General features: G+C 36.2%; 1 protein-coding gene across 1 annotated transcript in view; it reads right to left on the bottom strand.

The window, feature by feature from the left end:
- Window positions 1-146: 146 nt before the first annotated feature.
- Window positions 147-24,909, bottom strand: part of Otc (ornithine transcarbamylase) — a 74,674-nt gene continuing 49,911 nt past the window's right edge. Inside the window, exons 6-10 of the mRNA XM_003469339.5 lie at window positions 23,451-23,573; window positions 8,770-8,823; window positions 8,541-8,690; window positions 5,624-5,761; window positions 147-1,932 (exon numbers count right to left, since the gene is read on the bottom strand). Of these exons, the coding sequence (XP_003469387.2) occupies window positions 1,873-1,932; window positions 5,624-5,761; window positions 8,541-8,690; window positions 8,770-8,823; window positions 23,451-23,573 (525 nt within the window). The 3' untranslated portion in view covers window positions 147-1,872. The remainder of the gene's footprint in view (window positions 1,933-5,623; window positions 5,762-8,540; window positions 8,691-8,769; window positions 8,824-23,450; window positions 23,574-24,909) is intronic.

The following is a 24,909-nucleotide window of genomic DNA, read 5'->3' as shown; positions in this document are numbered from 1 at the left end:
GAGTGAAGACAGTGTAAAAAGAAAGACATGATAAAAATAGCTTTGCAATAATCAAAGCCTAATGTTACTCTGTTATTTTTTTCTTATTCAGACAAATAACATCTTCTTAAGAGGAAATGTTTTAAAAGCAAATAAATTCTCACTAGTTTGATTTGAGAAAGATGTTAAATTTTATTTACATTAAAAGTAAGCTTTGGGGCTTTTTGAGGAAGAAATGACTACAATTTGGAAATGATTACAAGTTCTTTCTGGTTAAAGGAAGAAGTATATACCATTTCTTTGGCTCAAAGAACAAGTGGGAAAATGAGAGCTCATAATCATGTGGCATCATTTGGTTCTTTCTATGTAGGCAATTTGAACACAAGTATCTATAATTCACATGGAACCTTCTGGTTAAATCATTTCTACAATCTCTACTGAACGAAGATATTTCACTGAACTCCACTCTGTTTCTTAAGTGCTTCCAATAAATTACCACAGATGTGAAAGTCACCTTGAACATTTATTGGAAAAATTGATCTTTTCTGTAATGTCATGAGTCCCCTCCCAACAGAATACATTTTATTGCATCTTTATTGCAAATCTAATTTGTAATTAATCTCTTTCTTACCTACTTAAGTCATAGTTGTTTTCAGGAAAATATCAATCAATCAGGAGGAAATATTCTATTAGTAGAGGTAGAATTTGAAGGAAATGGCATTATTTCATTGTCTGTAAAGTGTTATTTTTAATGGTTCCAACTTAACCATTTTAAATTATATCATAATTCAACAGTAAAAACTTGGTCACACAAAAGATGAATCTAGTTTTAATTGCACTGTAAAAATTAGAAACTATGAATGTTAATTATCTGAAAGAAAAACTAGCCGAAAAAGACAGACAATTTGGCAAGTAGAAGATTTATGGAAATACCCAGTGTGTGGTAAGAGTAAATGTATGATAAGAACAGATGTGAAAAAATTAAGTTGCACCTCTTGAGAAATTGAACCTAAGGAAATGTTATTTTCTAAACAGATCTTACTTCCCTGGCTAGGTGTCCATGGTACATATGCAAGCAAAGACTTTGTTGGTTGTGCACCATTAAATCTTCATTACACAGAAGATATGCACGCACTTGAAGGACTCCTTATTTTCTCACAAATGATAGAAAAACCACTCCTATTTGGGCGCCAGCAATAGCTGTTTGCTAACACTTCCTCATTGGCCTGCGAACTGTACCACATTTGTAAAATATAACGTTCAGCTTCCTCATTTGTAGTGGGGGACATGAACATAGAGCACAGATCTGACAGACTGGTGTTTACTTATGAATCAGTATAGGAGATCACTTTTAAGGTAATAACTGCAGATTAAAATTAATGACTCACATATTATGCATGATGAACACAGCAGTTTCTGTTTGGTTGAAGCAAAAATATATGAAAATTAACATGATACCCTAATGTAACTAACAGATTGTGAATGTAAGAGAGAGAGAGAGACAGAGAGAGAGAGAGAGAGAGAGAGAGAGAGATACAGAGAGACAGAGAGATACAGAGACAGACAGAGAGAGAGAGAGGTACAGAGAGAGAGATACAGAGAGACAGAGAGAGACAGAGAGAGAGACAGACAGACAGAGAGAGAGAGAGAGAGACAGAGAGACAGAGATAGAGACAGAGAGAATTTAAACCAAGTCAAGCACTGTATTACACCTCCTTAGAACTTAAATTAAGGACTTCAGGAAAATCTCACAGTGACAAAGCATTATCATACATTTCACCCACACCATGCATTAGGGATGTGTTTCTGCCTAGATTTTCTTCTCCCTCCTCCATAAACTGACTCATTTTGTTGCTGAAGAATACTGTTTTCCTTTTGGAAAATATCATAGCATCAAAACTTTGGCTTCTGGAGCTTAGGTGAGTAATCTGTCAGCAGGGACACCATGACAGCCTGGAATGACACAACAGCAACAAAAAAAAAAAAAAAAAAAAAAAAAAAAAAAAAAAAAAAAAAGAGAGAGAGAGAGAATAAAAGAAAAGGATAAGCATTAGTAACAGTCTGCTTTGGAAACTAAGGAAGAGGAGCTAGGTCTCAGTTTTTGTAGCCCTCCAGTTAAAATATGTTTTCCCAAGGAAATTATAAAGGAACAGCTCTGAACTGATGTTTATTTTTATTTGGACGAGGGAAAGACTTGAGGGATCAGGCAAATCCAAAAATGCACAAGTACAGGGCTTAGGCTTCACTGCAGATCTAGTGGGTTAGAGAGACGAAATGTGATGTCACAGTGATTGCCATAATTTGACTTTCAACTCATAAGCTAAAACTCAGATGTTGGCTGCTTTTATAGAAATGTAATCATTCCTATCCCAGTTCTTCATGTTTACACAGTGGTTTGGTCACTTGCAACCTGGAGAAGTTCAGAATAAACCAGATGTAAAGTAATAAACATAAACCATTAGGACAAATGAATGTCTGCTAGCTGAATATTTGCCTTCTTGAAAGAGCATCAACTTTAGAGCCAATGGTATAACTTCCCATTGAACTGTCAGTCACAAATAGTAACTTTGCTTTTTACTCTTCCCAACCTCAATAGTAGTGACAATAGTAATAATGCCACTAATGAAAATGGTGAACATATATTGAGAATTTATGAGGTAGCAGATGCCTCATCATGTTAGTCAAGAATTACTTGCCAGGCATTGTGCTAAGTACTTAGGTGAGATAGAGAGTGATGTTCATGTATTATCTCATTTAATGCTATAATCTTCTAAGGTTGCTCTGTCATTTTCATGTAGAGATGAAGAAATTCATCCTTGAAACATCAGATAGTACATAAATTGGTTGGAAACCAATTTCTTGGACTTCACCCTTAAGAAGTAGTTTCATTACCTATCAAATACTTGCTCTTATATATCAACCATGGTGTGTACAGGTGTATTTAGGCTGTGTAAGAAGGATAAATCTCGTATTTTACAGATATTCATAGAAAGTTTTCATGAAATAGTTATAATATGCCAGGCCTGTGCTGTGTGCTTTATGTGCACCGTACATACCTTTATTACCATTGCCTAATGTGTAAACTAGTAAGGAAATAAAATACAGATAAAGAAAATGAGATGTAGGAATTTTCCTGAGTGGTGATGGTAAGATGTAAATCTTCCCTGTCTGCCCCTGCTGCCTGATCACTAGGCTCAGATGACTTTTACCTCATCAAATCCTCCCAGTTTTATGAAGTTGTTCCTATTTTATCCCCAATTACAAATAAATTTAGTGAAATTAGGAAACTTGGCCAACATCAAAGAGCCAGCCAGAATTTTAACTTGATTTCCAAATCCTGTGTTCTAAACCAATATCTTATGTTGTTTGTGTGCTACAAAAATATATTGAATTTTATGACATTTATGAGATGCTCTGGATACTCTCCTTGATATAACACAGAACGCTACAGACTAGATCACTGTTCTAATGAAGTTTTTTTTTTAATTTTCATTTTAGTGGGGGAACAGATGATAGAAAACGACATAAAAATTACAGGTAGTAAATTTAGAAGAATAAAGAATTACAAGGGATAAAGGAAGCTAGAGAATCACTTGACAATGGGCAGCTTGGGAAGACCTTGTTAAATGAGTGACATTTAAGGTGAGATCTCAGCGACAAGAAGGAACTAGGAAGGACAAATTCTGGGATAAGAACATCTACTACATAAAAACATTTTAAGCTTCTTCTGTGGGTTGGCAAGACCACACCTTGGGTTTTGCTTTTTCTTTGTACTCACTGGACATGCCAGTCTTATTTGGAATTAAAAAAAAAACTTAGAAAGTCAGCTTGAGGTAGGAATCAGATTTAATTAAAAATGTGACAGCTAAATAAGAATGTCAGGTAAACAACAGAATGTTTTCTCACTGTAACTATGTTGTAGATATTGCATGGGATGTACTTATACTAAAATTATTATTTATTATTACTCTATCTTAACCTAGCTTAGAGAGCAGTAAAGGACTATAAATAATGTAGTATGAATTACATTTGCAATGGTATTATTTATTCACAAACAATCCAAGTAGCAGTGCTTTGAAAAAAGTTTCTGGGATTTTTTTTTTTCAGAAAAATAGGTTATTTCAGCTTTACACTAAAATGTGTAAGCAGAAGAAAAAAATCTACGTTCTTTTTGGGAGTCCTACTTCCTTATTAATCATTGAAAAATTACAAAAGCAAGCTTTGTGGGGAGGAAAGCATGGTTTTGTTTCTGTTTTTAAACAGAAATCCAAAGGACCAAGTACTACATCAAAAATATGATTGCTAGGGCTGGGGATTTCGCTCAGCAGCATAAGTGCCTGCCTTGCAAGCAGGCAGTCGTGAGTTCGATCCCCAGTACCGGTAAAAATGAAAAAGACAAAAAAAAAATGATTGCTAGAATGTTCTGAACAGTGCTGCTGGAAATCACATGTGAGAGAGTACATTTACTTTTGATTTAAAGTTTTTGTACACTTTAGAAACAAGGTTTTCACTTTCCCTTATTTATATACCTCCAATCAGTCACTTTAGGCATCTCAGAACCAGAGGACAAATTGTGTCTTTTCTTTCTTCTTCTTCCTGATTTTAAGTGAAATTATGTACATAAAAATCACTCCCTAGAGTACAGTTGTCCAATAGAACTTTCTGCAATGAGAAAAATGTTCTGTCTTGGTGTCCAATAAGGTAGCCACTAGCCACAGTGAGTATTGAGGACCTAATATGGGTATTGCAGTTAGTATGACTGAGGAACTGAATTTTCAACTTTATTAAGTTTTAATTTAAACTTAGATATCCATATGTGCCTAGAGGCTACTGCTATATTGGATAAGGTAGTTTATTGTTCTAGGACAATAAGTAAGTATTGTCCCCATAGAGTATCCTCCAAAAATATATCACAGCAGTGCTGAGGGAGCCTAAAGGTAATTCTAAATAAGCAGTCTAAAAATACTTTCATTACTTAAGAGATAGGACTGTAGTCTAGATGATCTCTAAGGTGTCATCCTACTTAAAAATGTTATGTAACTATGAATTATACAGCCTATTTGGGAAGCGTTGAGCTATATTCACAATCCTTTTAAATTAACCAATTAATTAATTTTTATTTTGAGACAAAGCTTATAGTGGACTCAAACTTATCCTTTGCATCATCTTCCCAGAGTACTGGGATTATAGGAACGTGCTGCCGTTCTTGGATATTTCTTTTTCTTTTTAAAAAAATCTCCAGTGCTTGGAAGAGGGCCAGGTGCAGAGTAGATACTCAGTGTGTGGCTACTAAAAGGAACTGAAATCAGTAAGCAGGGGCTTCTAATAACACAAAGATATTCTAAATAAAATAATATGCCTCATAATGCTTGGTAAACAAGGATGGCTGTAGTTCAAGCTGATCAATGGGAGTAAGAATTTTTATTAAAGTGGGTTTATTTTGAGGGGGATCAGTTCTACTGCTTTAAAATACTATAAATGCTAATGAACAATAATGATCTATTGTGAATTTCCTGGATAAAATCAGGTGCTACATGAGTGAGTTTTCTAGTTGAATAATCTTGGTTGGTTATTATTTTGCAAATGACCAAGTTGGAACCACACAGAGAATTCCTTATCCTTCTATTCTCTATTTCTTGCTTACCATGATTGTCCACTTTCTGTTTTCTGCCTCTGGGAACACTAGAGATCGTGGAGAATAAAACACTTCATCATCCACTTCTTCTGCTTTTCGGGGCAAGCAGTGTAAAAACGTCCAGTCAGAGGCAGCAACTTTAGCAGTCTAAAGAGATGGGAAACAAGAGCACGTTTTCATTACTGGGTGCAGCAGTCATTTAGTCTCCTTCAGTATTCAAAAAGACATGTCCACTTTGTATGCTTTGATACTGTGACTTGAGCAACTATCTCTAAGATGATAATGTGTAATCTATTAACTGGTGATTTCTTACTGCTTTTTTTTTTTTTTTTTTTTGTAGTTCTGTATTACTTGTACCCTTACACCGCTTCGTTTTGTTTTGTTTTTTTCTCTTTTTCCTTTTAAATAAATTTTGTTTTAAAAAAAGACATATGGCCTGGAGTCAGAAGGCAATGCAAAGAGAAAGCCAAATGGACAGAGTAAAATTTTCAGCTCAAGACACCAAGTATAATTATATATAATTCTTTCAGTTTATGGAACTCTATAGTAAAATTTTTCTTTGGGAATTGTCATTCCACATTACATCACTAACTCAGCTTCCTGATATTCTATCTAGTGGGATACTGGACATTTCAATAAACAGCTATACTTGTATAATATGTGGTTGATAACAAAAGTCATCAATCATGCCCAAATATATTAAAAAGGTGCTCTTATGTGATAGTATTATATTTTGAGCTTATCCCCAAATTATAGTTTTAGCACATGAAGCATACGTTGTCACTAATTAAACAATCTTGAAAATGAACCGATTTTTGAGCGCACTAAGAAGCATTATAAGAACTATTTACTAGGTACTTCAGGCTTGATGCAATTTTCTTCAACAGTTAATTCCCAAAAGTTGCATTTTCCTATCCATTTCCCTTGTTCACTTACAGATTCATAATGACATTTCCTCATTCTTTGTTAGATCAAAATTACTGCCTTTGTACTAAGATTATGTTGTTTTTCCACTCTACCTGTAAGTTTGGAACATTCTGTATCTCTAAAATACTAGCAAAATGACAGGGAAAAGGAGTAACATTTATACATATGACAGTGAAATGACTTTTCTTCAAGCCTGTAGTCCCAGTACGAGAAAATCTTCTAGTATGAATTAAGCTAAGTATAATGTAAACCATAGATAATTTAAAATAGCTCCATGAAATATTTGCAACATACAATTTCAAAAGACTAACCATAATTACATAAAAAGGTCTCAAGGATGAAAAGGTAAGAAAAAAATGACCAAAGGATATGACTGCAATTTATAGAAAAAGAAATGGAAATGGCCAATAAACATGAAAAGATGTTTAACCTCATTAACAACTAGAAGAATGCAAATTAAAAGAAAAACTAGATGCCATTTTTTCTTTAGATCTACAAAAGTTAAAAATATAAATACCAACTAAGAATAGAAAATGTGTGGAGAAAAGTGTATAGTAGTGAGCTATGAGAGTATAAATTGTTCATTATTTTTGACAATCAATTTAGTAGCATCTCCTTTAAAATGTACTTTAAAGTACTTTAAAATGTATAGGAGGGCTAGGGATTTTTAACTCAGTGGCATAAGTGCCTGCCTGGCAAACACACCTAATCTTGGGTTCGATCCCTGGTACATATATACATATATATATATATATATATATATATATATAGTGTATATAACACATCACCTCCCAATTTTTCCTTTAGGGCCTTATTCTCTAGTAATACTTACACACATAAATGTATGTGTGGTGTTCATTGCAGCAATGTTTACAATTAGAATTTTTGGAAATATTTTAATTTATAGGAACATTATACATAGGCATATTATGATCATATTTAGGAGCCTTACATAGATACTAAAAAGAATGAAATATGTCTATATGAATGGACAAGGAAATCTAAGATTTATTAAGTGGAAAAAGTCAGATTAATACATCTAAAATTCTAGAATTATGGAAAAATCAGTAGTTGTGTGTATGGGCAAGCATACGTAAGTGGACAGAAGAAGTCTGCAAAGAGACACATCGTATTGTTAAACAGTGATTACTTCCATGAATAGTCATGGTTAAGGGGGTAAGGGAGACATTTTCACATTTTGGTTTTCAAACTTTCATTCCATTTGAAATTTAATAGCAAGGAATGTGTATGTATGTATTACTTTATTAATAAAATATTTATTGTACTTTCTTAGTCACTTTTTCCACCAAAACAGATTAGTTTTTCTGCTGACAAAACTCCAATCTGTGCCTGACTTTTAGCTTCTTCTTCCAAAACAGTGATTCTCAAAGTGTGACCCATGAGCAGGAAAGCTGCATCTCCTGGGGACTAAGTAGATCCACATTCTCAGGGCTCACTGAAATTGAGATTTCGACAGAACCTCTAGCAAGGGACAACCAGCTACATGTTAACATCTTCTCCAGCTGACTTTAATGTCTGTTTAAGGTTGAAGCAATCTGCTGCAGATTTATCAGAAGGCCTCGGTTTGAATGAGAGTCCTTTGGGAATGCCCTGGAGGAAGCTGGCAAAACTAAATTTGATCAAGGGGTAGCATTGTGATAGGGTCTGCTGTAGGGGGAAATCAGAAGAACACGCATGCACGAGAAGTAACCCAATGTCTAAAAACCTATACAGAGAAACCATTCTAATACGTTTAATGCTGTCAGAGGGAAAAGACTGCCTCTCTTTATACTGCCTGAGTTTTAAATTCCTTTGGCCAGCACAGAAGTGTCTTGCCAAAAGGACACAGGTAATCCCGGGGAGGAAAGAAACCCTTGGAGTAATCATAGATCTTTTATAGCAATGAAAGGACAGCTCTCCCTTAAGTAAAAAAGTGATTAAATGGTTTTAGTCTTTATGAATGGAATTAATGAGCCTTCAGAGAGGCAGAAATCTGTACCTTCATTGTAATCTGGTAATTTTGGAAAGCCTGGAGCCGCATTTTCTTTTCCTCTTCTTGTCCCATGCTTATCCAAGTGTCTGTAATTAATACGTTTGCTCCTTGCGCTGCTTCCAATGGATCATTTGTCAATGACAGCTTGGTTCCATTCTAGCATAACAAGTGTGCTGGTTAAACAACTTCATGGGACAGAGAAAGGCAATTATAGCTTTACATATAAGGAGCATACCTCTTTGGCATACTGCTCGGCCAACTTGGTAATACTAAGATCTGGCTCATAACCCTGTAAAAGGAAGAATTTGATTGTTATTTGGGTCATTGTAATATGTATGTTTTCTTAAAGGCACACTATTTATTTTCAAGAATAGCCCCTCTCTCCTTTCTTTTATTTAGAGGTAGCCCAACTATATTAACTGGAATATAATTTTTATATTTAGAATTTCAAACTTGCCTATTAAAGAAGGCAACTAATTGCCACATCGTTCTTTGTTATGTCTGGCCTCTTTAGTGATAAATACAGAGTATGGTGCTTTCTAGCTCTCCTAAGGTCCTCTTCTCATACCCATAATAGTTTAAGAGGATTATTTACATAACTGTACAGTCTAATGTATTTTTTACAATTTTAGAATTTGCAAATTTATTTTATTTTTTAATTTTATTTAAAAGGAAAAAGAGAAGAAACAAAACAAAACAAAGCGGTGTAAGGGTACAAGTAATACACAACTACAAAAAAAGTAAGACATCACCAGGTAATATATTACACATGATCATCTTAGAGATAGTTGCTCAAGTCACAGTATCAAAACATACAAAGTGGACATTCAAACAGTGAGACTGCAAACAGTTGTGTTCAATGATCCAACCAAAAACATTAATATGATCATCTATTTAACACCCCTAAACACACTTGCAGTTGTATCCTTTAGAGCACTTTTTTCCCTCTCTTTTTTACAACAAAATTTACACATTTTGGGTTTTATTACTTCTTAGTTCTTATTACTTTTTTGGGAAGAGAATAAAGTCAAATATGGCAAAACAAAGCTGTCAGTCAAAACCAAGGATAGACATAGCACATGATGTAAAACAGAGTACAAGGTTATCAACAATGGTTACCATAATGCCTCTTGCTTCCTTAAAAAGAATTGTCTATCTCATTAGGTATTATAAAGTTGAACAAAACAGTAGAGAACAAGACCAATAAAACCTAAACCTTGTAAACATTACAGGACTTCCAAAGAAGATAATAGTCAAACCAGAATGGGCATCATAGTGAATCTTATTGCCTTCAAAGTAGTTGCCTATGCCCTCAAACTTGATACTATTATACAGAACGGAACAAAGTCTAATCAGTCAAAACAAGATAGTGGGAGTATTACAGGACTTCAAATAAAGTTAATAGGAAATCAAAAAAGTTACTATAATATATCCTGCTAATTTATTTTATTTTTCCCCTTAATTAAAAATCATAAAAATAACTAAATAATTTTTTAATGAATAAGGGAGAGATTGAGATAAAAGAGGACATAACAACATAACAATACAGGTCAAAGCATGACTGTTTCAGCAACCTAGTGCTTCACCACCAAATAACCCGACTTGGTAGTTACCATAGTGTCTGTCTTTTTCCTTGAAATATTTGAATATAACTTCATATACTATAGCTTCAAATATATCCATATCAAGCAGCCCAGAATAAAGCCATTCCAATTAATAAGTGAAAACTTTATAAGGCTTCAAGGCCACATAATGGGGAATCATGATTACCACATACTTTTATATATTTGAATCATTACTTACATTAGGGAAACTATTCGATATTCACACATGTGACTTTGATTTATTTCACTTATGAGTATGGTCTCAGGCTGCACCCATTTATTGATAAATATTTCAATGTGATCCTTCTTTATAGCTGAGTAATACTCCATTGTATAGAAATACCACAACTTTTTTATCCATTCCTCAGTTGATGGACACTTGGGTTGTTTCCAAGATCTGGTGATTACAAATTGTGCTGCTATAAACATAGGTGCACATATATCACTGTGGTATGATGCTTTCAGTTCTTCTGGGAATATGCCTAGAAGTGGAATAGCTGGAAAAAATGGGACTTTCCATCCCAGCTTTTTGAGAAATCTCCAGACTGACCTCCACAAAGGTTGTACCAGTCTGCACTCCCACCAACAGTGTAGGAGAGTTCCTTTTTCCCCACAGCCTCTCCAGCATTTGTTGTTGGTGGTTTTCTTGATCCTGGCCATTCTTTCAGGAGTGAGATGGAATCTCAGTGTAGTTTTAAGTTGCATTTCCCTAATGACTAATGATGATGAACATTTTTTCATATATGTATTTGCCATTTGTATTTCTTCATCTGAGAAGTGCGCATTCATCTCAGATGCCCTTTTTTGGATTGGATCTTTGAATTTTGGGGTCTGAGTATTTTTAATTCTTTGTATGTTTTAGACAAAAGTCCTTTGTCTGAGGGGGAGTTCACTAAGATCTTTTCCTAGTTTGTGGGTTTTCTTTTCATTATGCTGGAGATTTCTTTTGACATGCAGAAACTTTTTATTTTTTTATTTTTTTTTTTTTATTTAAGAGGATAAAGAGAAAAACACAAAACAAACCAAAGCAGTGTAAGGGTACACGTAATACAGAACTACAAAAAAACAAAACAAAACAAACAAACAAACAAACAAAAAACATAACAGTAAGAAATCACCTGTTAGTAGATTACATATTATCATCTTGAAAATAGTTCCTCAAATCACAGTATGAAAGAATACAAGGTGGACATTCAAACAGGGAGACTGCAAACAGCTATGTTCAATGATCCAAAAACATTGATATAGTCAGCTATTTAACACCCCTAAACACACTTGCTGTTATATCCGTTAGAGCACTTTTTCTTTTTTTTTTCCCTCTCTTTTTTACAACAAAATTTACATATTTTGGATTTTATTACTCCTTAGGGCTTATTACTTTTTTTTGGGGGGGGGAGAATACAGTAAAGTATGGCAAAACAAAGCTGTCAGTCAATACCAAGGATAGACATAGCACATGGTGTAGAACAGAGTACAAGTTTATCAACAATGGTTATCAACGTTGTCCCTTGTTTCCTTAAAAAGAATTGTCTATCTCATTAGATATTATAAAGTTGGACAAAACAGTAGAGAACAAGACCAATAAAACTTAGGCATTGTAAACATTACAGGACTTCCAAAGAAGACAATAGTCAAACCAGAATGGGTATCTTAGTGAATCTTATTGTCTTCAAAGTAGTTGCCTATGTCTTCAAACTTGATACTACCATATAGAATGGAACAGAGTCTAATCAGTCAAAACAAGATCGTGGGAGTACTACAGGACTTCAAAACAAGTTAATAGGAAATCAAAAAGAGTTACTATTTATATATCCTAATTTTTTGAATTTTTTCTTTAATTAAGACAAACATAAGAAATGACTAAATAATTTTTTTAAAACAATAAGGGGGAGATTGAGATAAAACAGGACATAACAATATAACAATAGAGGTCACAGCATGACTGTTTCAACAACCTAGTACTTCACCACCATATAACCTGACTTAATAGTAGTTACCATAGTGTCTTTTTCCTTGAAATATTTGGATAAAACTTCATATACTCTAGCTTCAAATATTTTCATATCAAGAAGCCCAGAATAAAGCCTTTCTAATTAATGAGTGAAAACTTTATAAGGCTCCAAGGCCACCTAATGGGGAATCATGATTACCACATATTTTTATATATTTGAATCATTACTTACATTAGGGAAACTATTCGGTATTCACACATGCGAGATTGATTTATTTCACTTATGAGTATGGTCTCAAGCTGCGCCCATTTATTGATAAATATCTCAATGTGATCCTTCTTTATAGCTGAATAATACTCCATTGTATAGAAATACCACAACTTTTTTATCCATTCCTCAGTTGATGGACACTTGGGTTGTTTCCAAGATCTGGCGATTAAAAATTGTGCTGCTATAAACATAGGTGCACATATATCACTGTGGTATGATGCTTTCAGTTCTTCTGGGAATATGCCTAGAAGTGGAATAGCTGGAATAAATGGGATTTCCAGTCCCAACTTTTTGAGAAATCTCCAGACAGATCTCCACAAAGGCTGTACCAGTCTACACTCCCACCAGCAGTGCAGGAGAGTTCCTTTTTCCCCACAGCCTCTCCAGCATTTGTTGTCGGTTTTCTTGATCCTGGCCATTCTTTCAGGAGTGAGATGGTATCTCAGTGTGGTTTTAATTTGCATTTCTCTAATGACCAATGATGATGAGCATTTTTTCATGTATTTATTTGCCATTTGCATTTCTTCATCTGAGAATTGCGTATTCATCTCAGATGCCCATTTTTGGATTGGATCTTTGAATTTTGGAGGTCTGAGTTTCTTTAATTCTTTATATGTTTTAGACAAGAGGCCCTTGTCTGAGAGAGAGTTCACTAAAATCTTTTCCCAGTTTGTGGGTTTTCTTTTCACTATGCTGGAGATTTCTTTTGACATGCAGAAACTTTTTAATAAGAAGTGGTCCCAGTTATTGATTCTGGGAAGTATTTCCCGTGCGGTTTGAGTCCTGTTCATGAATTCTTTACCTACTCCTATATCTCCAAGGTTTCTGCCTAATTTGTCTTCCAATAGATTTAGTGTTTCTGTTTTAATATTCAGATCTTTGACCCATTTAGATTTTAATTTAGTACATGGTGATAGACATGGGTCTAGCTTTAGTTTTCAGCAAATGGAGAGCCAGTTTTTCCAGCACCATTTATTAAAGAGACTGTCGTTCTTCCAGTGAACCTGCTTGGCTCCTTTATCAAAGATAAGGTGGTTGAGTGTGTTCATAGTTGTGGTTGTATCTTCTAATCTATTCCACTGATCTTCGGCTCTGTTTTGATTCCAATACCATGTTGATTTTACTACTGTTGCTTTGTAGTATAACTTCAAGTCAGGGATTGTGATGCCTCCTGCTTTGTCTTTGCTGCTTAGAATTGCCTTTGCGATTCTAGGTCTCTTCTGGTTCCAGATGAAATTTAGGAGTGATTTCTCTAGATCTATAAGGTATGTTGATGGTATTTCTATTGGGATTGCATTGAATCTGTATAACAGTTTTGGGAGAATGGCCATTTTCACAATGTTTGTTCTTCCTATCCATGAGCAAGGGATGTCTTTCCATTTTCTGAGATCATCTTCAATTTCCTTTTTCAGTGTATTATAATTTTCACTGTATAAGTCTTTCACTTCTTTCGTAAGAGTAATTCCTAAATATTTCATTTTTTTGCTTGCTAATGTGAATAGTCCAGTTTCACTTATTTCCCTCTCTGTAATTTTGTTGTTCGTGTATAGGAATGCTATTGATTTCTGAGTATTGATTTTGTATCCAGCCACATTACTGAATTTATTTATTGTATCTAAGAGTATTTCAATGGAGTTTAGGGGGTCTTCTATGTAGAGTATCATGTCATCTGCAAACAATGATAATTTAACTTCTTCTTTTCCTATCTTTACCCCTTTTATTTCTCTTTCTTGCCTAATTGCTCTGGCTAGTACTTCCAGTACTATATTAAATAGGAGTGGTGATAAAGGACATCCTTGTCTTGTGCCTGATTTTAAAGTAAAGGCTTTCAATTTTTGGCCATTTAGTATGATGCTGGCTGTTGGTTTGTCATAAATGGCCTTTATTATATTGAGGTAAAGACCATTTATTCCAATTTTCTGTAAAGTTCTTATCATGAATAAGTGTTGGACCTTATCGAAGGCTTTTTCTGCATCTATAGAAATGATCATGTGATTCTTATTTTTGGCTTTATTGATATGGTGGATTACATTTATTGATTTGCGTATGTTGAACCATCCTTGCATTCCTGGGATGAATCCCACTTGGTCATGGTGTATAATCTTCTTGATGATTTGCTGGATCCTATTTGCCAATATTTTATTGAGGATTTTTGCATCTGTGTTCATTAGGGAGATCGGTCTATAGTTCTCTTTTATAGTTGGGTCTTTCTCAGGTTTTGGTACTAGAGTAATATTTGCTTCCAGGAATGACTTAGGAAGGATTGCTTCCCTTTCAATTTCATTGAACAGTTTGAGGAGTGTCGGCATTAGGTCTTCTTTATATTTCTTGTAGAATTCTGCAGTGAATCCATCTGGGCCTGGGCTCTTCTTGGTGGGTAAGGCCTTAATTACATTTTCAAGTTCATTAGCAGAGATTGGGTTATTCAACAGTTTTATATCCTCTTGATCTAGCTTTGGTACTTCATATGCTTCTAAGAATCTGTCTATTTCTTCTGTGTTATCAAACTTTTGAGAGTAGAGGTTTTCGAAATAGGTGTTGATGATCCTCTGTATTTCTATTGAGTCTGTAGTGATTTCTCTTTTTTCATTTCTTATTGCATGAATTTGAGCTTTTTCTTTCCTTTTTTTAATAAGGTTGGCTAGGGGCTTATCGATTTTATTTATTCTTTCAAAGAACCAACTCTTTGATTCGTTGATTCTTTGGATTGTTTTCTTAGTCTCTATTGCATGGATTTCTGCTCTGATTTTTATAATTTCCTCTCTTCTTTTGGCTTTGGGCTTGACTTGCTCTTCTTTTTCTAGCTGTTTGAGGTGTAGCATCAAGTTATTTATTTGTATTCATTCTGTTTTCCTGATGTGGGAACTCAGTGCAATAAATTTTCCTCTCAGAACGGCTTTCATTGCATCCCACAGATTCCGGTAAGTTGTATCTGCATTTTCATTTTCTTTTAGGTATTGTTTAATTTCTTCTTTAATTTCTTCTGTGACCCACTGATTACTCAAGAGTGTGTTATTTAGTTTCCATGTGTTTGCGGAATTTTTGCGGTATCTTTTGTCATTAATTTCTAATTTCAGAGCGCTATGATCCGATAATATGCAAGGGATGATTTCAACTCTTTTGCATTTGCTTAAATATGTTCTGTGAGCTAATATATGGTCTATTTTAGAAAATGATCCATGTACTGCTGAGAAGAATGTGTATTCTGATGTTGTTGGGTGGAACATTCTGTATATGTCTATCAAACCCATTTGTTCACAGGTGTGATTCAGTTCTGTTATTTCTTTGCTCATTTTCTGTCTGGTTGATCTGTCCCTTGGTGTCAGTGGTGTATTAAGGTCTCCTGTTACAATTGTGTTACTGATAATTTGAGTTTTCATTTCTGTTAATAATTGTTTTATATAACTGGGTGCTCTGGAGTTTGGTGCCTATATATTTAAGATAGTTATCTCTTCCTCTTGGAGTTTTCCCCTTACGAGTATGTAGTGACCTTCTTTGTCCTTTATGGTCATTGTTGGTTTAAAGTTCACGTTGTCTGCAAACAGAATGGCTACTCCTGCCTTTTTTTGGATTCCTGCTGCATGAAGAATTGTTTTCCATCCTTTGACTTTCAGTCTGTGAGTATCCTTCTGGGTTAGATGGGTTTCCTGTAAACAGCATATGGTTGGATTTTGTTTCTTGATCCATTCTGCTAGTCTGTTTCTTTTGATTGGTGCATTGAGACCATTTACATTAATGGTTATTACTGTTAAATGCTGGTTAATTGTAGGAATGTTATCTCTCTGCTATTGCATCTTTATCTTTCTGTTCTGTTTAATTATTTGCTTTGCTTAGTGGTTTTTTCCTTTGTGTATCTAAACTGTCTTTCAATATTTTTTGCAGGGTTGGTTTGGTGTTCATGAAGTTCTTCAGCTGTTCTTTGTCATGGAAGTATCGTATTGCACCATCTATTTTGAATGATAGTTTTGCAGGATATATCAGTCTTGGTTGGAAATCATTTTGCTTTAGGATCTGGAATACTTCACTCCATGCTCTTCTTGACTTTATCGTTTGTGCTGAGAAGTCTGCTGTGATTCTGATAGGTTTTCCTTTATAAGTGATCTGTCTTTTCTCTCTGACAGCTTTTAATAATCTATTCTTGTTTTGGATTTCTGGGATGGTGATTATTATATGTCTGGGTTTAGTTTTATTTTGGTTATGACTGTTTGGAGTTCTATATGCTTCACTGATCCTGATGTCAGTTTCTGATCTCATGCTTGGGAAATTTTCAGCTATTACTTCTCTAAATATCCTCCTGACATCCTTCATGTTGTCTCCCTCTCTTTCATTAATCCCTATCATTCTTATGTTATTCTTCTTTGCATCGTCTTGCAGTTGTTGAATTGTTGTTTCCTGATTCCTTGTTATTTTCAAAAGATCTTTCCTTTCCTGTTCACTAGCTGCAATCCTGCCTTCAAGGTCTGAAATTGTATCTTCACTTTCATTAAGGCGGTTTTTACCACTTTCAGTGGAGTTTTTTATTTCCTGTATATCTCTGTGCATCTGCATTATATATTCTGTTTGTTTCTTATATTGCTCGTCTAGGGATTCTATCTTTTTGTTTAGTTCCTCCAATTTTTTATCTGTGTTTTCTTTAGATATATTTAGAATCTCTTTCATTTATTTTATCATTTCTTCTTTTATCTGGGAGATTATTTCGAGTTTGAATTTCTTTAAAGCTTCCTGGAGTTGCTTGTCAATTTCAGTGGCTATTGTGTCCGATATATGAGGTGGATGGGATATATTTTCTTCTATATACATCGCTCCTAGGGTTTCTTGAGATGGGCTGGAGGTTTGAGATTGTAATTTGGTCTTTCGTTTTGTCATTTTCCTATATTTCTGTGTTTCAAGTGTTATTTGAAAGCTTCCTCAGGATCTGTTGAAAATCCCCTTCTATGTTTGGAGCTACTGAGACTCTGGCACCGCACTACCCCAAGCCATTGGGCCTGCAGAACCAGTGGCCCTCCTCTGCCTGCTCAGAACTCCGCAGTTCCAGACAAGCTGGGCCTCAGGGACACTGTGCGCCCACCTGCCCCTTGGAAGCTCCACAGTTCTTCAATCGCAGCCGGGTTAGGGTACTCAGCACAGGCCGCAGTGCTTCAGGAACCTGTGGACCCTCCCTGGTTGCAGAGATATTCAGGGTCCTCCAGACATGCAGAGAGGCCGGTGAGGGCACCCTAGATCTGCCCAGCTCCTCCTCTGCAGACCTATGGCCAGGCGCGGCAGCTAAACAGGCTGGGCTAGGTTGATAGTGTGGGCCCGCCCATCAGTCGGCAGCTCAGCAGGTCTCCAAGTGAAGCCAGAATGGGGAGGCTGATATGGAAGCCTCAAACCCACCTCACCCCTTCACTGCACCTGGAAGCCTGGGGGAACTCCAGCAGTCTGGGCGGAGATATCCAGAGTCCTCCAGACACGCAGAGAGGCCAGTGAGGGCACCCCAGATCTGCCCAGCTCCTCCTCTGCAGACCTATGGCCAGGCACGGCAGCTAAACAGGCTGGGCTAGGCTGGTAGTGTGGGCCAGCCCACCTATCGGGAGCTCAGCAGGTCTCCAAGTGAAGGCCTCAAACCCACCTCTCCCCTTCCCTGCACCTGGAAGCCTGGGGGAACTCCAGCAGTCTGGGTAGAGATATCCAGAGTCCTCCAGACACACAGAGAGGCCGGTGAGGGCACCAGAAACTTTTTAATAAGAGGTGGTCCCAGTTATTGATTCTGGGAAGTCTAATTTATTTTTCTTGAGCCTTTTCAAATACTATTTCTTTCAGGATTGCTTTTCTCCACCCATTACATGTAGATAATACTTTTGGTTTCAGTTTCAATGACCCTACCTCAGAAGAAAACAAAACAAAACAAAACCCTCCTCCTTTACCACTCAGTTAAATTCTAACAGGAATCCTATATATATTTTATTCATTTGCAGGGCACTTGCGTTGAAATGGCATTCACATAACTGTAACTTTTTGCTGAGATTAAATATTTGTTCAGAATAGTTTGGTGAGGCAGGAAGGTACCTAGAACACAAAATTTAAGGAGACACTCAGGCTCCTACAAGCAAAACTTTTCATCCCAGGTGCCTCACTCGCTCTTAGTCCCAGAGGTACATGAGGGGATATTCTGGAGTAGTAAAACTTACCCAAGCTATTCCAAGCCTCCATGGTTAAGCTCTCTTCATTCTCCAATATATTCTATACCAACCAGCAAAACTGTCTTCTCCAACACCCTCCATGTTTACCACTTGTTACTTAAGTCAAAACTGATTAATAGCATTAAGACTCCCTGCCTGTATCCCCTGCGTGTGCCTCTTAATTCTTCTCAACATCTGGCTGCAGGAGAGCCTGCCTGTCTTTTGTCACTCCTGTACACATCTTGCCTTTTTCTGCCATCACAGCCTTTCACCCTTGAACACCTTCCTTTTGTCCCCTCCTGGGTATCTTCATCAGAACTTGTCAGCTCCTCAAAACTCCAGCCCAGCCTCACCTCCAGACCCTTCATATGGAAATCTGGTCAGTTCAAACATCATAATTATGTTCACCTTCCTTTAGCTTTGTCATTTTCCCAAATTCTTAGCATTTATTATTCTAAGCATTTATAAATTTTCAGTGGGGCATTGTGGTGAATGCTGTAATATGCCCCTCAGATTCCCCTTTATGATTTTCTCATACCCACGAATAATCACGAATTAAGGATTTATTCCCTCTAGCTACTGGGGTGCTGCCAGAAGACGGCCTTCAGCTGTCAGATTCCTTTAGGCACCGCCTCAGCTGCAGAGAACTGCCTCACTCAAGGTCAAACACCCTATCATGGCCCCAAATTCAATGAATGATTGATAGGAGGCTTTGAAAACCTGAACCCTTCTGCCCTTCCTGGGAAGCTCCACAGGGCCATCTCAAATCCAGAGTATTCCATAAGGTCAGACAAGACTGGTGTTGCTCCTGCAGAGAGCTTACCCTCTCTCTCTCTCTTTCTCTCTCTGTCTCTGTCTCTGTCTCTCTCTCTCTCTCTCTCTCTCTCTCTCTCTCTCTCTCTCTCTCTCTTTGCCAACTCCTACTTCCTTCACTTCCTTCCTGTAGTTGTTGATTTCAAGGTCACAGTATAATAAACATCTAGTGCATCTTGAATGCTGCACTCTCAAAATCTGCCATCTGGGAGACCCAATATATCACAGACACATTCAAGTTTATTCATTTTTCACTGCCTTTCATTTATACATAATTGAGTAACATAGTTCTCCCATAACAAAATTCTTGAAAAAAATACTGAGATATTGATGATGATGGATACAGATCTTTTAAATAGCTTTACCACTCTCAAAATGACCATGAATTCTATAGCCTTGTTTGTGGGAGTCTGGGGAAAGTTTACTAATAAAAGCTTGCTAATTTAGTAACTAATGTTGCAAAGAGTCATAGTGGTAAATATAAATGAAGAGACCTGGATAATTCTTATATGCTTCCTGCCCTGAAAATTTAGCCTTCCCTTTGGACAGCAGGTTTTATACTCTCTAAGTATAATCATTCTTTGAGAAGGCATCAATAAGTACTTAGAGAACCATGAGAGAGGCTTGGAAATTAGAAAAGCACCCAACCTTGGATGTACTGGACCATGATTTAGAATATAGAGAGGAATTCTTTACTCATACCTCAGCTTTCAATACTAAATCACCCATTGGTCTTTGCATAAATCTTGAAATCAGATAAACAATGAGGTTAACAAACCCAGTTTGCTTCAAATATACACTTGGAACAATGTTAAAATTATTGCTACTGATAGCTTATGGAGCAATTTTATAATCATAGACAAAATTATTTTTTCTTGAACTTGTAAGTTATTCTTGGCTAAAGAATGGAGAACTGGATTAGTTATGGATGTGGAAACTTTTCAATGTTTCTTAAATTTACAATAATTTCCCTAGTTATATCTTTAAAGGAAATAAATTTGTTAACAACTTAGAGCTTGAAGTTGATGGACTGACTTTTGCATTATCACACTTTCCACAGGATTTTTAAAACTCTTACACCCACTAAGATTTAACTGGCTTTTAGTACTCTTTATCATTTAAATGAGTTTCTGCATAAGAACAATACTAAAATTACCCTGCAGTATTGGAAAATTTCCCTTTGATATTAATAATACCTCTTTGACATAAAATAAAATGTTTAAACCATATATTTCTTCAACAGAATAAAGTCTGTCTAAAAGCACCTTATACCCAAGAACAATTGTGAATGTATGTTTTATCTGTAGAAAACAAATGCACTAATAGTTTGCATTAATTCAGGGCCTTTCTCCAAACTAAATTTGTAGTGAGTATGCTCGTCCTTCTCATAAAGTGAAGAAAAATCACTAAAATCATGTTACATCTGGCTTGTTATTTCAGTTCACACTGAGTACAAGAGGAAAATTACCTATTGTGATGGTCATTTTTCTGTGTCAATAAAATTTACTATAATAGGAGGCCTCCGAGTACATGCTATTTAATATGCCTACCATTTCTTTTATGGCATGTACACTTTGTTGAATGCTGTCCTCAAAACTTCATATCTTAGGGCTAGGAGTACAGTTCAGTGGTGGAGTATTGCCTAGTATATGTGAGGTCCTCAGTTCCATCTTCAGCACCACAAAAGACATACATAAAGAGAATAAAAAGAAAGCAAGGAGAAGGAAAGTTTAAAGGAAAAAGAAAGGATGAAAAGAAGGGAGAAAGAAAACAGTCCATGCCCTCTCAGAGCCCCAGAATGAGACCATATTTGCTCTTTACAGATATAAAAATTAGTAAAATGAGGTTCTATTGAATTAGGGTGGGCTTATACTGAGTATCACTTGTGTCCTCATAAAAGGGATATTTATACAGAGAAACACACATGGACACAAAGGGAAGATGATAGAGGCAGAGATTGGAATGATGCAGTCACAAACCAAATAACATAATGTGGCCCTGCCAACCCCTGTTTTTAGGCTTTTAGTCTCCAAAACTGAAAAAAATAAATTTCTATTATTTTATGCCACCCAGTTTGTGATAATTTGTTTTGGCCACCCTAAGAAAATACGACAGCAGAATGCATTAGCCCAAAGTGGTTATGCAAGAACACTAGGGAAAAGTACTTAATATTCTCTTACTTTGTTTTGCAGGATGCAACAGATAATGCTGGTGTCCTACCCACATGTGCTCAGAGGATCCTTTTGAAAGCTTTGGTTCCCTCTCTTAATTTCAGTATGTTTTTAATACGTAGCACTTGCTGTTCTTCAGAAGACATCTCTCTGACTACCAGGTTGCTTTTCCTGACAAAAGTGCCAGGGGAACTTATCACTCTGCCTCCCCTGCTGCCTCTGATGAATGACTGGTTCAGAAGGATGAATCCCTACCCTCCTCACCCTGGTTTGGGACATCTCTCAGGCATAGCATACTCCACGGTTCACCTATGGGAAACTACTTTCTATGGGTGTGGGTCAGATATGGCAGTAGGGTGACCAAATCACTTTGCTAGGATTTCCTCAACCTTAGCACCAAAAGCTTGTTTCCATAAATTCTCCAGGCTTGGAGAAACCAGGAGGCTTGGCCACTGTAAATGGTAGCCTTATTAGGATTTCTCCTTTTCCTGGTCCTATTCTCCCTATTCCCCTACAGATCTCCCTTAAAAAGTAAATTACCCCTACACAAATCCCCACTAGGGGACTCTTCATGGGAATCTGGATTGAGACACTGGTAGGAGTAGGAGGGAGATGCAAAATGCATGAGAGACTCAAGCAACTTGGATATTTCCTATTAAAGAAATTCAGTCATTCATCCATATTATATAACTCATGTTCCCAGTGGTTGGTAAATAAACATCTCAAGCTTAAGGGGAAGATTTTTAACATCATGTATTCACTTCAGGGTGCCTTAAGTTCTCAGAATGGGATAAGTGCAAATACATGCTTGGTCAGAGACACACTGGTGCACGATAACTGTGAATTGTCATCTCCCAAATAACAGAGTCAATTCTATCTTTTACCGCAAATCAAGACTGTTTTTAAAAGAGTTGCTGTTTAGGGGAAATTTCCTTCCAAAAGACTCCTGATAGGACATCAGAAGGCAAAACAAAACAAAAAAAAAACACAATGGAGAAAAAAATCAGTAGAGATTGGCTGTTTAAAGAGTTATGTGGAGGCTTTTTGGAGCTGGTTTGTGTTTGAGTAATTCTTATATTAATATATTTAATTATGTATTTGTCATTGTATAGATTACACATTTACATGGGAAAAAATTAAAAACCACATAAACACATATACAATGAAAATAATGTCTCCCTCCACCTCTTTCCTTGAACCTCTTAGTTCTCTTTTTAATTTGTTTTGGTTTTTTCCAGTTTGAGGATTAAACACAAGGCTTTGGCCCTGGTGAATACCAGGCAACTTTATCTCTGAGCCACAGCACAGCCCTCCAGATCTCTTTACAGGCAACAACTCTTACCATTGTCTTGGGCATTAAAAGAGTTAAATGGGTCCTGTGAAAGAAGTTAGGCTTTCCATATATTCTAAGAACAGATTAACAGCAGGACAGGAAGTACGAAGGAGTCATCTGCATAACTATGTAGGATTCAGATTTAAAAATCCAAAAGGGCCCTGAAACACTGAACTAGTATTGATGCCTCTGTGAGCTTGCCATTGGACTGACATTTTTTTAAACCAAATTGCAGTATTAAAAAAATGAAGTATAATTCCCATGCACTAAGAGTCTATCCTATTTTGATTTCATTGCTTTCTTCACCCTCTATGTTGGAAATGCACAAGGATGCCAGTCATCATAAAAACCAGCATCCGGGCATTCAAAGGGAATGCACACATTCTTTTAACACAAAAAGAAAGGCATCAACCAAGACTAGTGCTTATCATATAGATAGGAAACTGGACTCCTAATAGGCTAGAAAGCTATTTACAACTGGATCTGGTAATATAAGCTAACTTCTATGACCTTACCTATGCTGTCCTTGAATGGAAAAGAGCTTTGTTTTCACTGGGTAATTGCATCTGACTTAAGTGGGAAGTGTATCTTTAAGGCAGAAAGTTTGCATACCTTTGGAGTAGCTACCTGAAGATGCATTCCGAATTTTGCTGCACTCATCATAATGGAGTGAAGGATATTGTTCCCATCCCCTATCCAGCTGAGGGTAAGTCCTTTGAGAGAGCCATAGTGTTCCTAAAAGGCAAAGGATAAAGGAAGTTAAATCCAGAAGGAAATCCACTCTTATGCAACAACTATTAGGATTAAAGTAAAGGAAATAACCTTTACCTCAATTCTAATGCCATGTTGGAATGAATAAACTACTAAACGTTATTGCATAGTACAGTACATTCACAAAGCAATAGTAAAATTTCTTATTATCTCAAACCAAGACATCATATGACCTTATACAGATTCAGATTTCACACATTTCAAATCTGAACTTCAGATGCTCCCTGGTGGTCCAGTGGTTAGGATTCAGCACTCTCAAATCTCAACTTCAATTCAGTTTGTTTCAAGATATGACCACCATCAATGTCCAGATACCATCCTTGGCAATAGAGATGTAGCTTAAATAAAGGAGACAAATATCGCTGCTTTTAAGGAAATTTCGTTCTTTGGTTTAAGAAAGGGAGAAACCAATACACCTGGAACATGGCATAGTGACCCTGAGAATGTTGCTATTTATACAAAAATTTCAAAAATGTCCAACTATGTTGTTGGTTTTTTATGGGTATAGTTGTGTATAAATACATGTCTGGCAATTATAGATACCGATAGCAGGGCAATTATGTCTTTGCGTAATGGAAGTAAATGGGACTCGGCAGAGTTACACAGTGGGCCTCAACTCTCTATAACGTATTATTTAAAAGCAATTAATTCTAAACTACTCCTCCATCACATTAAATTTTAACTAAACTGTGATGGGCATAATGCACATTTGTTTTATTTTTCTTGAAGTGTCTGTAGTTCCCATGTATTTAACATATTTAAGTATTTATACAGATAAGAGAAAAAAGAGAGAAAGGCTAAGTAATTTGGAGGTCACAGGACTAAAGATGGTTGAGCTAAAATTTAAATTGGGGTTTGTCTGATTCAGAACCCATGGTCTTGATAAGCTGCTGTCATTTACTGAAATCCTGTTTTAGTATCTCCTGTATAAAGGCATTGCAAAAGGCCTTGCAGCAGACACTATGAGGCATAAAACAGTTTGTTTTGCCTCAATGAATTTATAATTTACTAATGATGGAGTCCTAGGGAGAAGCCTTAAATTATGTGTCTGCATAAAGTCACACTCACATACAGCAAGTTGGCATCTGATGTCACTGATTTTTTTCTGCACGGATCTTATTTTCATTTCTGAATAGTCTCACTTGAAGTTTAACCTCACATTTAAATGTGTATAATTTATTAAAATGGGAGGGGGATAAGCCTATCCAGTTTGCCTGCTGTCTTAGAATCATTCCTAGACACAATACCCATGGTTGTTATGATTTCCAGAGGCAATGCCATGTAGACTGGCTGAGGCAAA

The sequence above is a fragment of the Cavia porcellus genome, unplaced genomic scaffold (assembly GCF_034190915.1).
Source record: "Cavia porcellus strain 051 isolate PalLab524CR breed Dunkin Hartley unplaced genomic scaffold, mCavPor4.1 scaffold_3, whole genome shotgun sequence".
NCBI lineage: Eukaryota > Metazoa > Chordata > Mammalia > Rodentia > Caviidae > Cavia > Cavia porcellus.
This window is presented reverse-complemented; position numbering and strand designations above follow the sequence as displayed.